The following is a 15148-nucleotide window of genomic DNA, read 5'->3' as shown; positions in this document are numbered from 1 at the left end:
TTTCAGGAGCATCTCCATGGAGTCTTTCTCTCTTAGAAATGTTTCACTTGTGGATTTCACTAAAGGTGATGCTCCTCATCTGTGAATGGCTGTGCCAGATAGAATATCTCAGATAGAAACAGCTGTTCTTTTAAAATGTTTTCCTTTTTACTAAAACATAACTATTACTGGCAGATGATGTGGGGAAATAAAAGGATAATCTTATGTGAACTAGAGTTATTTGAGTTCAAATTCATGTTGTGCCATGAAGTTTGCTTGCTTAACCTTGGGCAAATTACTGTCACTCTAAGCCACTGAATGGAATTGTGACGAAATCTTAACTTGTCTTTCAATATCAACTTCCTCTACTATGGTGTTTTAATTAAAGTTTTAATTAAATGTTTCTATTCATAGAAGCTGGTAGTTCATTTTATGACCTGTTAATTAAGCTGGAGAGGATTGACTACCTTGAAATGCGTGCATTCAAGTATTCTATGTCTGTACATTCTGCCAGTTACACTCGTATACACCATGCTCATTCATTGCACAGAATAGTAAGATCTGTGCCCTGAGGAGCTTGCAGTCACATTGTTTGATCTGAAATCTGAATATCTGTATGATCATGATTGACAAATATTTTCAATAAAGAATGGCATGCGTTTGGAAAGAAAAGAAAGAGATTAAAGTACTGATGAATACTTTATACTTTTGAATAGAAAAAATGGTAATAGTTCAGGGTAACTTCAACAGTTTCCAAGTAGTTTATCAAACTTTCTATTTGGTCAGTGGGGACCCCATCTGATCTTGGTCAATTAACTTTCCTGTATCTTCTGTTGTCCTTTTGCAGTAGGATTGATGTATATTGACAGTATGCAATGCCCTTTGGACAATGAAAGTTACAGCAGAACTTTCAGAAAATTGGTGCAATCACTAACTATGTTAGTCAAAATTTATACTGCCTGCATATACTGGGTAGTTTTTGGGGAGGGAGTGGAGAGGTTCAGTGAAAAGTTATTGGGTTTCAACACTTGCATAAACAACTGAGGGTTTTTTTTGCTCCATTTGCATATAGAGAAAGAATAGATATATAAACGATTGTTTTATCTGCTCCAGTAGCAAAAATCAGCTAAAAGAGAACTTTTGAGTTGAAAGGTAGCCTGAAACATACCCACCTATCCTGTATACTTTTTAAGTAGTATCTTTCTTCTCCATTCCATTCTTTCCACTGAAACTCAAAATCCCAAGGCAGGAAAAAGTATTCTACTAAAGGTATGCATGTGATACTGTATTTTTGTTACTTTATTCTAATCTACTTTGGGATTTTTAAAAGAATGAAATGGTATATGATATTTTGCAGTGAAAGATGTTCTTCATAACTGTCAAGAATTCAGTTTGCTTGGTCTGAAATTGAGGTCTACTAAAGCCACCCTTTTCAGTGGCTTTCTTTAATATGTGACCAAAATGTGGGGGAACTTGTAATGATGCTGAGTATGTTTACCGAAAACAACTGTTATGAACTGAGGTATAAGCTGAAAAGGCCATCACTACCTCCCTGCATAGGCCATTAAACTCACTTAGATTTCTGACTATGCTTGGTGACCATAATACTCGCTTAATTTGGCTTTAGTTTAGTATGCTTCATAACCTCTGGGGAAGAAAAGTGTCTATCAGGGTGAAGGCACTAGATTGATAATGATGCTATATTTCTTCTGATTTCAATTAAGGTTGGTATTTGTTTTCATGGGAGGTACCTAATAAGCATCTTTTAAGATACAGTATTCATGTTTAAAGTATAAGAGGATGAAATGACAGAAGATAACTAGTGTAATGTAATAGAATAGTTTTGTGTTAGAAAACTATATATTGAGTAGGCTTTCTCAATTTCATCCCGTGTAAAAGGGATGATAATACAATTTGTCTTACCAGGTTACTGTAAACAATACTGAAAGTAATATTTATAAATATTGGACTTTCTGCTATATTTGTGCTATGCAAATATGTAATTTATATTAGACTTTCTAGTATATTTATCCTATATGAATATGTATCATTTAACCATTGCCTTTCTCCCCGTTGGGCACATTGTAATCACTTAAGAAACCTGGCAGAAAAAAATAGCTTATTTTTCCACTAACAGTTATCATCATTTGGTAGTTGTTAACCCATTTCTATTTTCCTTTCATTCATTTCCCCCCACCTTTTAATGGGAAGGAGTAAAAAAACTCAAAAATGCATATTTAGAACTGAATGTTGTTCTTTTTAAGGGCAGGAGGTGAGGCTTTCACGTGCCGATGATGCTGATCGGCCTCCTTTTTTCTCCCAGCTGGCCAGGCCTTTTATATATACCCTTCAAACACAATAGCTATTCTGAGCATACACAAATCACAATTTCAACAAATGTCACCTGTACCAATCTGCTTTGTACTTTATCTCTAGTTTATTGGTCAGAGAAAAAGGAATTTCTTCTGCCTAGATATCTGTTGGAAAGGATTAATTCACAAGCAACTAAAGAGATATAAAAAAAGCTGTCCTTTTCATCTGATAGAAAATGTCAGAGCAGTAATTGATCTACTATGAATCTGATAAAACTTATTTATTTAATTTAATTTAGCTATAAAGGATTCACCTCAAATAGGTGGTTGATCGAGTAGCAACAGATCCACCTCCCCCATTCTGCCCCTGCCCTCCCCATGTGTCCTTAGATTTTAATCTTTGGTTTTAACTTATTTCTGTTTTAATGCAGATATATTTTTATGACTGTAAGTCACCCTGAGTTACCTTATGTAAGATGGGCACTAAATTTAATTAATAAATAATAAGTAAGTAAGTAAATAAACACACACACACATTATTTCAAGATGCAAGAATATCAATATTACGATAAAGGAATTTAGCAAGAGATATGAAATACAGAATGTTTTTTTAGGAGTATGTGTTTGTTTATATCTATAAAGTCATTTTCATAAAGACCAGGTAGCTAGATTTAAGAGTATGGGTACAGATATATGCTACATCTGCACATGGTTACAATTGCCTATTCAAAAGAAAAAATAGTAGATGATTCCAATTATTCTGTCAAAAGTATTTTACTTTGCATATGAAATACTGTTCATACTGTATTTAATGAATGTGTTGTCTCCTGCTACTGCTTACTGCATTGCCCTATCCAAAATCGGGGGCAATTAAAGTTTGTTCACTCGGCCGTGCTCAAAAAAAAAATTCATCATCACTAGTCAGTTTAAATGGATATAAAAGTATTTTTGAGATGTGATGAGGATTAATAAAAAATTGAATCTTAATATCAAAGCCTTAAAATTGCCTTCCTCTTTTAGTTTAGTTTTTCTGAATTCTCAACACACGAGGTATATGTCCTGTCATTTTTGGGCCTAACTCTCTACAAAAAGGTTTGAAATTGCTTCATCGTGAACAAGCATCGGCTTTTTTGAAAACTGGCAGCTATTTAAAGAGTGACCAGATTAAACTAGTACAAATTACCTCCAAGTCACTGGACATGATCAAATAATAAATTTACATTGTTTGGTGTTTTTCTTCTCAAGGTCTGTCCTAAATCTTCATGTAGGCCGACAAGTTAATTTTAAAACAAGTCTTGCATAATTTGAGAATGGCTTTTAAACATACTTTATTTGGTTCAGGTAATGATTTGACTTGCTTGCCAAAAAGTCTGTAATGAAGTTTAACAAACTTTGTTGGCCAAATGGTGTTGCAATAACCAAATCCTGAGTCTCCAATAGATAAGCATAGGAAACAACATTCCTGTTCTGGAAGCTGCTGGTAAAAAGCTGCTGGTGAAACTGGATAGCAGCAGATAGCAAATTTTGAAGCAGTTACTTCCCAAGAACAAAATCAATGACCACCAGGCCTAAGATTGAGTTAGGTTCAAATCAAGTATACTTTATTTTATTTAAATTTTTATATGTTGTTATTTAAAATAGTTTTTCTCAAGATAGATTAAAAAACCATTTAATATGTTTTTACATTTTAAGTTATTTCTATTTTGTTAAGAACCTCAACTAAATGAACATAATGAATAGAAATAAAATTACTCTTATACTTTTATAATATTGCATAAAATTAATGCTAAAATATTAAGTAGCTGGAGAAAATAAAAACTTATTTCTTGCTGGAAAGACACTGGAGTAGGTGCAGGTGTTCCAGTGCCATGGACTATCGTCACTGTAGCTCAGTTATGGGGGAGTGGCTAAGCATCAGAGCTCAGAAGAAGCTGTTAGATTCCATGAAGGAATGTGCCATGGATGTTTCAATGAATCATAGGCAGGTGTTTTATTTACTTTCACAAGCATGCTGAAACAAATCTGAAGTATTATACAGATGAGTTCCTTCAGTTTTTGTCATCCCAAGTATCAAACTCTTGGTAAGGTAAAACAAGGTTCTCATGAAGACTGGATTAGTTGAAAGCAATAAGAAATTAGATTACTGTGTAGCAATCTTAACAACCAGATGCTTGCACTTTTAGAATCCAATTTTTCTTTGAGTTGTTAGGATAGTGGTCTAATTTGCCATTTTTAGTGTCCAATTAGGAATTAGCCGTCCATTTCCCTGATACTGGAGGAATTTGTGGCCATCTGGATTTTTGCTTTGTTTTCCAAACTGCTTTCATTTTTAAGAACTGAGAATAATATAATACAAAATATGAAGAATTTAATAGATTACATAATTAGAGGCACACTCTTTTTTCAAACATAATCTTTATTAAGAGATTTTATGTAAATAATAAATACATCCCAGGAAAAGTATATAAAAAAGTGTAAAACAGAACAAAAAAATAGATACAGAAAACAAATAGAAAATTAAAAAAGGAAAGCATGCATAAAGAAATAGCTTTCAATATCCGTCTTGACAGTTATACAAACAATATTAGTTAAACTACTGTCCTATTTCCTAGGGCACACTACATATCGATAGTGCAAATCTTGAACCTGAAGAGGAAGTAGGGTGGAATGATTTATGTGCACGCAGTTTCACAACTCTAGTAATGTATGGTATACTCAAAATATAACTAGATCTATCTGGTCAGTCTAACCTCATAGAAGGCGTATAGTGTCATAGAAGAACATGAATCTAAAGCATGAACAAAAAGTAAACATTTAGAGCAGACTCTTTTCTGAAGCAAGTTGAATGCCGTTGATACAGCAACTGAACAGTAAATAGACTTTTCATCCTGTATAGGTTGATCTTTGTTATTGACCCTTATAAAGTTCATTATTATAGCTCAACACTGATGAACAAAAATAATTTCATGTCATCAGTGGTTGCTTCATACAGATATTTAAAAAGAAAATAACATTCACAGGAACCACATAGTGCAATATATGGGTTGAGCTGGAATTTTCCCCAGCACTGCCTTGTGAAAATAGCTGTCTAAGTGAAAATTTCAATTTTTAAAAAATCATTTGTAGCTTGGATTTTTTAGGTTTCTATGATACTGAAAATGATAATGATACTGAAAATTGCTGAGAGGTCCAGGAGAATCAATAGCATTACCGTTCTCTTAACATTTGTCCAGGCAAAGATAATTCCATAGCTAAGTGAAGCAGGTTCAGTGTTAAAATTAGGTCTAAAACAGGATGGGGGTAGTGCATCCATCCTTGCTCTACTTGACCTCCCGGCAGCTTTTGATACCGTTGACCATGGGATCCTCCTGAGACGGCTTTGGGGGATGGGAGTGGGAGGCCTTGTGCTGTCTTGGTTCACTTCCTTCCTCTGCGGCTGCTCTCAGTCAATGTTGATAGGAGGGGAGAGATCCAACCCTCACCCTCTGCTTTACAGGGTTCCGCAGGGCTGGGTACTCTCTCCTGTTCAACATTTATATGAAGCCACTGGGTGAGATCATCCGTCACCATGGACTGAGGTATCACCAATATGCTGGTGATATTCAGCTGTATGTCTCAGCACGAGGTGAGTTAAGTGTTGCTGTGTTCCCCCTCTCGCAGTGCCTGGAGGCTGTTAGGGGCTGGATGAGGAGCAACGGGTGGAAACTAAACCCTGGCAAGACCGAGTGGCTCTGGGTTTGGGGTTTGTTGGTTTAGGGAGAATTACCACCTTTAGTCTTGGATGGGGTGGTACTACCCCAAACAGATCCTGTGCATAATCTAGGGGTTTTCCTGGACTCACAGCTCCTGTTTGAAGAGCAGGTGGCAGTCGTAGCCAGGAGGGCCTTTGCGCAACTGCAGGTTGTGCACCAGTTACGCCCTTTCCTGTATCAGCAGTCCCTACTTACAGTCACTCATGCCCTGGTCACTTCCCGTCTTGATTATTGCAACGCACTCTACATGGGTCTGCCCTTGAAGAGCATCCGGAAGCTCCAAAGTGCAAAATGCAGCAGCCCATATGGTTTTATGCAGACCCTGGTGTGCACATATGTCACCTCCTGCAGGAGCTTCATTGGTTGCCAATTTGTTCCGGGTGCAGTTCAAGGTGCTGGTTGTCACCTTTAGAGCTCTTCATGGCTTGGGTCTGGGTTATCTGAGGAAACATCTCTTGCCAGTGACATCTACCCAACCCATTAGAGCGAGGAGGCAGGGAATGTTGTGGGTCCCACCCCTGAGGGAGATACACCTGGTGGGACTTAGAAGAAGGGCCTTTTCCGTGGTGGCTCCATCTCTCTGGAACATCATTCCCCCAGGGATTAAAATGGCCCCCTCATTAATACTATTCCGAAAGGCACTGAAGACCTGGTTTTGCCAGCGGGCCTGGGGAACCTAGAGAGGGATGGAACCCATCAAATGGCTAGTGTGATCCGCTGTCATCGGGGCAGGGGGGTGGGAGTTGGGTTCCCCCCCCCAAAATTTTGTTCTATTGTACTTTACTAATTTATTTGATTCTTTTTATTAGTTTTTATTGTTTTTATTTTATTTTTTGTTTTAAATATGATTTTACATTGTGTACTCTGCCTCGAGTCGCCATGGACAAATAGGTGGCAATATAAATCAAATAAATAAACCAAGGTTTGAAATAAATTTAGAAAAAACACTTTGAATGACAAGAATATCTAGATATCATATGTTTCAGAAGAAATTGGATAGTTATAATTGTTCAGCATGTTTAGCTTCATTTTTTCCTAATCATAGATTCAGGATCACTAGTGGGAAACATTGCCTTCTTAAAAGGAGGAATTTAGAATTCCAGGATCTAAATGAGTACAACTAGTCGCTGAATTTATCAAAACTATGGAATCAAAGTCCATAAATGATAAATGTGATGATGTTCTCAAAACGTCTTGTAAACCTGTCTCAGCAAGCTTTTGAGAATTTTATTTGATTTCCCAGTAGGAAAAAACTTGAGCCCCCAAAACTTTCAGAAAAGTTGCACTGGAATACATTGAAATAAAAGTAGCAAATACTTTTTGCCTCCATCCATATACTAAAGGTTTAATAATGAACTTTAATTTTTAGTTAGTTTTGAAATACTTTTTTTCCAGTTGAGCTCCACATCCTCTTATGTTCTTTACTATCAGTTTGGGATAATAATAAACAACTTGTATGCCCCCTGATGCTCAATGACTCTGGAATAACTCAGCCATAAAATAAAGAAATTACCATAAAATTAATTACCATAAAATCACTCTGATCAGATCTGAGAAAGGGAAGCACATCATGTTACTGGATAATTTTTTCTATAGTCAATCTGGTCTTAAATTAAATCAGAATCTGAGTTCCTGAAACCTAAATCTGACTGGCTTTAATAATTGTTTAGCTTTAGCACACAGCAGATCACGGCCTATTTTTGATCAGGATCCCAGCAATTATTCCTACAGGGATACAAGGAAGCAAGGGTTTTTAAAAGTCTCCCTTATTCCCTATACTCAAAATATTTTGTATGTCATTAGCATGCAGGCCACTTTAAATGATCAAACATTTCAAGCGAATTCATTTGGTTCCAAACTCAGAACAAAGCTTATTTATTTGGTTGGTTTTGTGCATACCACTAGAAATTATCCAGTACGGTGTCAACCAAACAAAAAATTGACCTATTAAATCTATGTTTAGAATTTGGAGGAATGAGAGACACATTAAGAATAATGAAAATCAAAAATAATGAGAAAACTTTGTAATTTGCTAGAATGTTTTTGGTAGCAAGGAAGTCATTAAGAAATTGTTTTTCAGACTGAATTAGGACAAACTGACTCCCATTACACCTTATGTTATAACCATGCATGCTGGGACAAGGAACCTTAGATGTGATTTTTACTTATTTATAATAAAGACAAATTGCTTTCCAATGACTTGTAAAATGCTGCCGGAGAGAATTATGGATAAATTCTTTCTTGACATGCAAAGCTTCTTTAATTATTCACTCTATGACATACAATCTGATATATGAAGTGATTCTCCAGGTATTCGGTATGAGCCATTATAATTGAGACAGATGAATTATGCTTTAGGAACGTTTGCAGAAGTGAGGAAAAGAAAAATACTGCTATCTTTTTATCAAGATCCACTAGTACAGCTGAAATGGATTTTGTGAGTCAGAAATATTGAAGTCACACTCTTGTTTTCGTTACAGCTAAGGTCTTCTGATCAGATGAGAACCATTTAATGAAAAGGGACACTCTGAACAATTAAGATGGCAACATGTGTGCCTAAACGGTGGTTGGATTCAAATGTTGTTACTACCGGTTCTGGGGGCGTGGCTTGATGGCCGTGGCAGGGGAAGGATACTGTAAAATCTCCACTCAGGAGGTGGGATTTGCCGGTTCTCTGAACTACTCAAAATTTCCACTACCGGTTCTCCAGAACTGGTCAGAACCTGCTGAATACCACCTCTGCTCCTAATGTTACTAGCACATGAAAGACTACCCCATTGCTTCCAGGATCTCTTTTAAAGCCTCTGTGAGGACTTTGAAGAATGCTCTGGCACTATGGGAAATGGATAGGCCACTACTGGTTGGTAGTTGAATTGATAGCAGATCAACCTCCTATGATTTAATTACAGGCATCTTTTTGAAAAGGAGGTAGGTTGAGCATAGAGGAGAGGTGACTTTGAATGATATTGGAGAGGTTGCCTCAACTCTGTTGTAAGTTTCCACAAATTCTCTTTCTTTTTTCAGACTCCAAGCTGGTGTGGGTAGAAATATCCTTCTGGGTTCAGTTCCAAGTGGGGAAAAAGACACTGGAAACATGGAGGCTGTTTGGAAGGTTTAATGGTGGACAGGACCACATGGCCTGGAGCTCTAGAGTGAAAAGGAAGGATCACAATGCTTCAAGGTGAGAAAAGAAGGTCAAGAAGGGCTGATATGCTGAGAGTGCCTGGGTTTTATAACCTTTGTTGGGATTTGAATTGAAGCTTGTTCCTAATTGGTTGTCAGACTCTCATGGGGCCATGCAGGGGCAACTCTGTAGGTTGTCCTGAGTTCCAGGCTTGGTTGAGCCTTGCTGGATGATGATGCACTGAAAGGGCTTTGGGCAATTGCTATAGTTTTACCTGGAGATCTTTCTTATCTAAAGTATTCTGGCCCAGGACTTAATGGCCCACCCATTAACAAAGGTGGGGGTGAGCTTCCACTTCTGAGGTGAGTTTCTGCTTCTGAGTTTCTACTCTTTTTAGGGGAAATATTCTGCCTTTTTACTATTTCCTAGGATATTTCATTTTTCATGGAGAGGGGTGGGTGCTAACTTCCTACACTGGGAAAAAGAAAGGAATTCGCTTCTGAATAGACAGGACTTTGACCTGCTAAAAAGTAGGCAGGAAGTAACAGGCTGTGTTGGCTTGAAGAGGAAAAGAAGGTTAAATTGCCTAAGTGGTCCAGCAGAGAAACAAGTCAGCACATCTGACTATCAGTTGGCAGATGCTCCTCTGGACTATACCTACTTGGTGACCTCTCCTTGGGCTACAAACCTCTTTCCCTGTAGGACTTAAAGCCTTTGGTATGGTACTACAAAGTCTGTTAGTAAATATGGTCCTCGTGACTACCAAGAAACAGGGTAGGAAAGGAGAAAATCAAGTCCCTCACTCACTCTCCCTGGCTCAGGTCTTTTTCATTGCTCACTTCTCCTTGCAGAACATCGTCAAAAGGTGTCCATTTTCCTGGTTTGTGGGCAACAGGAGGGAAGACCATCCTGTGCTACCTGCAGGACTTCTCCTAAACCTTAGGCAAGAACTTCTGCTAAACCTCAGATATAGTATGGCACCCTAAATGGGTAATGAAAGCCTGCATGATCCCCCAGCCCCTCCAAGACCATTTCTTGTCCATAAGGACCCGTCCCAGCCCTTAGACTAAGTAAGCTTTCTGAAGGCTGTACAGCTTTCCAAAGGGTCAGGGAGTTTTGTGTAGGAAACATTTTCTGGAGAAGCTGGATCCAAAAGAGACAGCAAAGGCAGCAAGGCACTTCTGCTTTGGCCATAGCAGCTGGGTTCAAAAAGGAAAGGTCTGTGCAGGGAATTGGGAGAGAAGAATGAACACATTTCCTGGGGTCGGTCCCGCCGTTCAGGACAGTGAGAGATTGAACTAGAATCAGAATCAGAATAGAGCTAGAAGGGAGCTTGTAAGTCATCTAGCCCAACTTGAATTGATTGAATTTCTCCTTCAATTGATTTCTCCTTGCTAGAAATTTGTCTCCCTCACAATTCAACTTTAAGGTATAAAACTTAAGTTTTTAAAAAAACTTTGCAAATAAATGTTTTGTTGCTGTTGTTCGTCCTTGATATGCAGAAGTACAGATATAGTAACCTGTTCCAACTTAAATAAAAATCAGGTGAAAGAGTTAGGAATGGTTAATCCTTAACCCCAGACTGCCTATAGTCTGTTGCCTATCAAACTCTGGCACCAGAGTAGCACGGAGATACTTAGTCCCTGAATTTGAGAGAGAAAACACTATTATTCCAAAGTGATTTCTGCGTAGGGAGAGAGTCGTTGGAACGTACCAACTGCTAACATTCTTAGGGGGTATCCCCACACCAACCTCAGCGTTTCTTCCCCAGAGTGCATGGCAATATATCAGTGAAGATTCTCAGTCATCCAGATAAAATTGTCTGGAAGTTGAGTCCTGGAAACTGGAGTTATTTTCTAGTTCATTTGAGGTGTTTTCATCAAAACACACTTGTTGAAGAAACCCTGAGATGGGTGCAGGAATTCCTCTAATTTTTTTTAGGAATTGGTACATTCCAACGACTCTCTGCTTACTCAGACTCCCCTAACTTGCGTTCTTCAAACTGAAGAAGCAGCTTGGATGGGCAGGGAAACACATCAAACCAACAAGAAGATAAACCCAGTTGCCATGATTCAACTTCCAGACCTGGTTTCCCAGACTTCAAAAAGAGGCACAGGTGCCCTGCTAAATATTAAAGAAGCTAATGATGAAGCTTAAAATTACAGGTAATCAAGATTTAAGGTGGAGTTTAAAACGGAGCTGAATATAATAAATGCTGTAGCCTTAGTTGCAATGTAGAACCTTATCCTGAGTTCATTTCCCAAATGAACTCCCACTCAGGATTTATTAGTTTCAAACATGTACTGTAAATCTCTCTGATCAAATTGGGAAAGCTGATCTTTTATTTTTATTTCTTGGCATGCTTCTTTTGAAAGGAGAGGCAGACAGGCCAGAGCAGGCAAAGGACCAGATGTAGCTGGGTTTGAGTTATGAAGAGAAGATGGCAGCTTTTGTCATGACAGCCCCCATTCCTGCTGGATCCATGGTGTGTGACTGATAGCTCTCTTGGGCTTCCTACAGGACCAACAGTACCTCCAGGCAGGCTGCATACGGGGAGATCAATTTGAACGACATCGAAGAGATTGCCCCCCTCTTGCGCACACTCCCATATTCAATTGCCAATTTTGGATTTTAGACCCTCATTCTGGTGGGGGGACAAGGTTCTCAGAGCAGACAGAATTCAGACCCATTCAAAGATGGGCAGGAGAAAAGGGTGGAGAAAGGAAGGTCAAATTTCCAAACATGCTTGGAGATGAAATAAGTTGGTTTCCCTGTTTTTTTTGTGCTACATGTGATTGTGCTTTTACATTGTTAAATGAACAGACAGTTTCCCATATGAAAGGCAGAGGTTGTCATAGGCAACCAAGAGAATAGACCCCTGGATTGCTCATCCACTCGACATATGAGACAACCACCATCTTTGGGTAGATGTAAACGCAACCATGGTGAAAGACCAGTTCCCGAGGGAATAAGGTTGTAGGCCTGCTTATAAAGCCATCAGCCAATGCCCACTCCTGCTGGCCTAGTTTGGTAGCATATAGACACCACTTCGGGTTTCTCCTGCTGTGCCCTCTCATTCTATCATTACTTTCCCTGTAGGTTTATCTGGTACCTGCTGTGGCATTAAGAAGGCTATGACTATGGCTGTGATTATGTCATTATGGGGATGAAGCTATCCACCAGAGTGCAAGAACACACGCAAGTAGCCAGATGAGGAGACCCAAACTCATTGACAGCCTGACCTTGCAATCAACAAGGATGTACATTGAGGTTTAGGAGCTACTAAGATTGTTGGACAAGCAGGTACAAAAATAGCCAGGGAAGTGATTGAAACCTGGGAAATGGGCCCCTTGTCAATACACAGGACTGCTGATTTACTTGATAAGCTTATTGAATACTTAGGAGATGAGGACTTGGTAGCACAAGAATACAACGGCGGCCATCAACACCCCAATCAACAACTAAACTACACACAACCAGACACCATATAAATACCACACATAGAATAGCCTAAGGCACACACACTGCCAGAGAGAACTTCCCCGAGAATGGGCTGCAGCACAAATCCGAAAGCTTGGAAGACTAAACCTCTGGTCCCAGTGACTGACCCAGATTGGATCCTGCAACATTATCCTGGGACACGTACAGTATATTCGCCTTCATTCATTAAGAAGGTTATTAAGGGTAAGTGTGGCCCTCTCAGTTGTCAAGAACCAGAGAGGAGGGGAGAAAGGGCCCCAATTCCCTCTCCTTGACTCAAGTCTTTTTCTCTGTCCCTCTTCACAGAGCATCTTTGAAAGGTGTCCATGTTCCTGTTTTGTAGGCACCAGGGGGAAGACCTTCCTGTGCCACCTGTCAGATGCCAAAGCCTTCTAAACCTCAAGTGAGGAGCCATGCCACAAGAGTTTGCAAGAGCCTCTACTGCCCCAAAACCGCTTCATGTCCACAGAGGGGGGAAAAAAGGACAGGCTGCATGGTCTTGGAAAAGGGAAGATAAACTAGCTGGATGTTCTTCCATATCTCACCTTTTTCCGCCTGTCAGGACTTAAGAGTACAGGAGCGTGTTGAGGAGCAACACAGCTCTCATGATGGGGGCAGCTCTGCCATTTCAGGAGTAAGGAAGAGTTGGAAACATGGAAGTCATACCTCAAGTACAGTTCACTGGGTGTGGAGGAAATTCTCACTAGGGAGCCTGGCAAACCTAGCAAACTCAAGAAGAACCCCTTGCATTTCTGGAAAGACTTTTATGGTTTGGAGGGCAAGGTAACATTTGCAGAGCCTTTCCAAGCAATCCCACTTGACTTGTGTAATTTTTTCTGGCACAGTTACAGGGAAGCTGCTCTGAACCTCCTCCTAATGCTTCCCCCTCCCCTGTGTTAAAAGCCTTCTCCATTTTCCCCAGTTTGTTTAGTCACTCCACCCCGCCTTGGTTTAGAAAGGGTATCTGAGGGAAGGGACAGGCAGAGGACCCATGTCCTCCTACTCCAGTCTCAGTGCCTGACTTCTCCCCTGCCCCCGTGCAAGATTCCAGATGGATGGATGGTTAAGTAGCCACCAATTGTCAGGCTACAGCTGATAGAAGGACACCCAGTGAAGAAATGGTGATTGAGGAAAGTTACTATGCATCCATTTTTTCATGACCCCCTCAAAGAGAGGCGGATTGTTTTCCAAATAGAAGAAGAGTTTTTCCAAAAATGTTGCCATGTGCCCGAACCTTGAACTATTTGGAGAATAGTTGGTGATTATTTTGGAAGGAACATCCTCTTCTGAATGTACTCTTCTTAAGGGGCTGAACATTGCACCCTAGACTTTGGCCATCATTTTTGTATGCAAAGTGCTTTCAGTTTATATCTTGAAACAAACAATTATCAATAAAGGTTCAATAAAAGGTTCATGGGCCCACCAGGACCCACAGCCTGGAAAATGTAAAGTGCAGTTCTTATTCAACAAGGTAATTGCTCTCAGAAAGGATTCTTAAGGAAACAGTTGCATCGCTGTCCTGAAGAAAGGCTACAAGAAACATTTAATCTATAACATCTAATCTATAACTAATCTAGTTACAGATTATAACTAGATAATGTATAACTAATCTAGTTATAGATTACTATGATATGGGTGCTCTATCCTTGGACAGGAAGCCTTTCTCTTTTCTCCTTAATCAAAGAGAATGGGATGGGTTCCATTTAGGGCCAAAGGGGGACTAGATGATGAAGGCACCTGGACATGGAGTGCATGCTTTAAGTTCAGTAAAGTAAGTAAACTTCTGATTTTCCAAAGCCTAACTTAAAATAACAGCACAGAAGAAAAAGGGAGGGTTGGCAAAAGGGAAACAAGAAACTTCCTGTCCTAGCCAGTTACAAGGACTGAGTGGGGGCCAAACTTGTTGCAACCACCTTCTCAGGGAAATTCACCTCCTTTTTCTAACTCTTTCTCTGATAAAGAAAGAATAGCTCAGGGCAATCTCCTTGGCAGACTAGCTGACAGGCTTCTTAGATCATCCATGCGGTCACTCTTGAAAGAAGGCTGATGGCTAGTTTTGATCTTTGGCTCCTTCAATCTCTCCCCAGTGATGACAAACCAGAGAAAAAGAGGCAGAGGATCTACTACATGCTTTAAGAGAGCAAAGTATCCTCACTACTCCCTTTTCCACTAAAAGCTTCACAAAGGCAAATTGAGGACAGTTGCATCTGCCAATTAGTGCAATTTTCTTTCCAATCCAATTGCCTGAGGTCCCTGACTTTGAGTTGTTTTCCCGCAATCAATATAGCCAGCCCATATTTGTCAATCTGAAACTAAAAGTCTTTTATTTTCCCAAGCAGGGATTAGAATCCTTAGCCTGTATTCAGATGACAAAACTTTGGGTCGTAATTTAAAGAATCAAGAAATCCTGCCTTTGGACAAGACCAGCAGCCTGAGTGGGAAATGAGTCCTGATCCATTAACATAGGAGCACTTCAGAGTTTGCAAGATGTGGCATTTTCC

At 39.5% G+C, this 15148-nt stretch overlaps 1 protein-coding gene across 7 annotated transcripts in view; it reads left to right on the top strand.

The window, feature by feature from the left end:
* LOC148127225 (uncharacterized) overlaps positions 1 to 14097 on the top strand; it is a 230714-nt gene extending 216617 nt beyond the window's left edge. Inside the window, exons 1-5 of one of the 7 annotated variants that reach the window (XR_015742103.1) lie at positions 390 to 1248; positions 5798 to 5916; positions 9068 to 9224; positions 12267 to 12851; positions 12991 to 14097. Coding sequence is in view for 1 of the 7 variants with exons in the window: in XM_087926294.1 (XP_087782420.1) it covers positions 5829 to 5916; positions 9068 to 9224; positions 10019 to 10103 (330 nt within the window). In the remaining 6 variants the exon portion in view is untranslated. Of the gene's footprint in view, positions 1 to 389; positions 1249 to 5797; positions 5917 to 9067; positions 9225 to 10018; positions 10664 to 11131; positions 11333 to 12266; positions 12852 to 12953 lie in introns of those variants that run through there. The other 6 variants (XR_015742102.1, XM_087926294.1, XR_015742105.1 and 3 more) reach the window with 6 other exon arrangements.
* Positions 14098 to 15148: the final 1051 nt, after the last annotated feature.

The sequence above is a fragment of the Pseudonaja textilis genome, chromosome 2 (assembly GCF_049901715.1).
Source record: "Pseudonaja textilis isolate UNSWEBS1 chromosome 2, rPseTex1.2, whole genome shotgun sequence".
Classification (NCBI taxonomy): Eukaryota; Metazoa; Chordata; class Lepidosauria; order Squamata; family Elapidae; genus Pseudonaja; species Pseudonaja textilis.
This window is presented reverse-complemented; position numbering and strand designations above follow the sequence as displayed.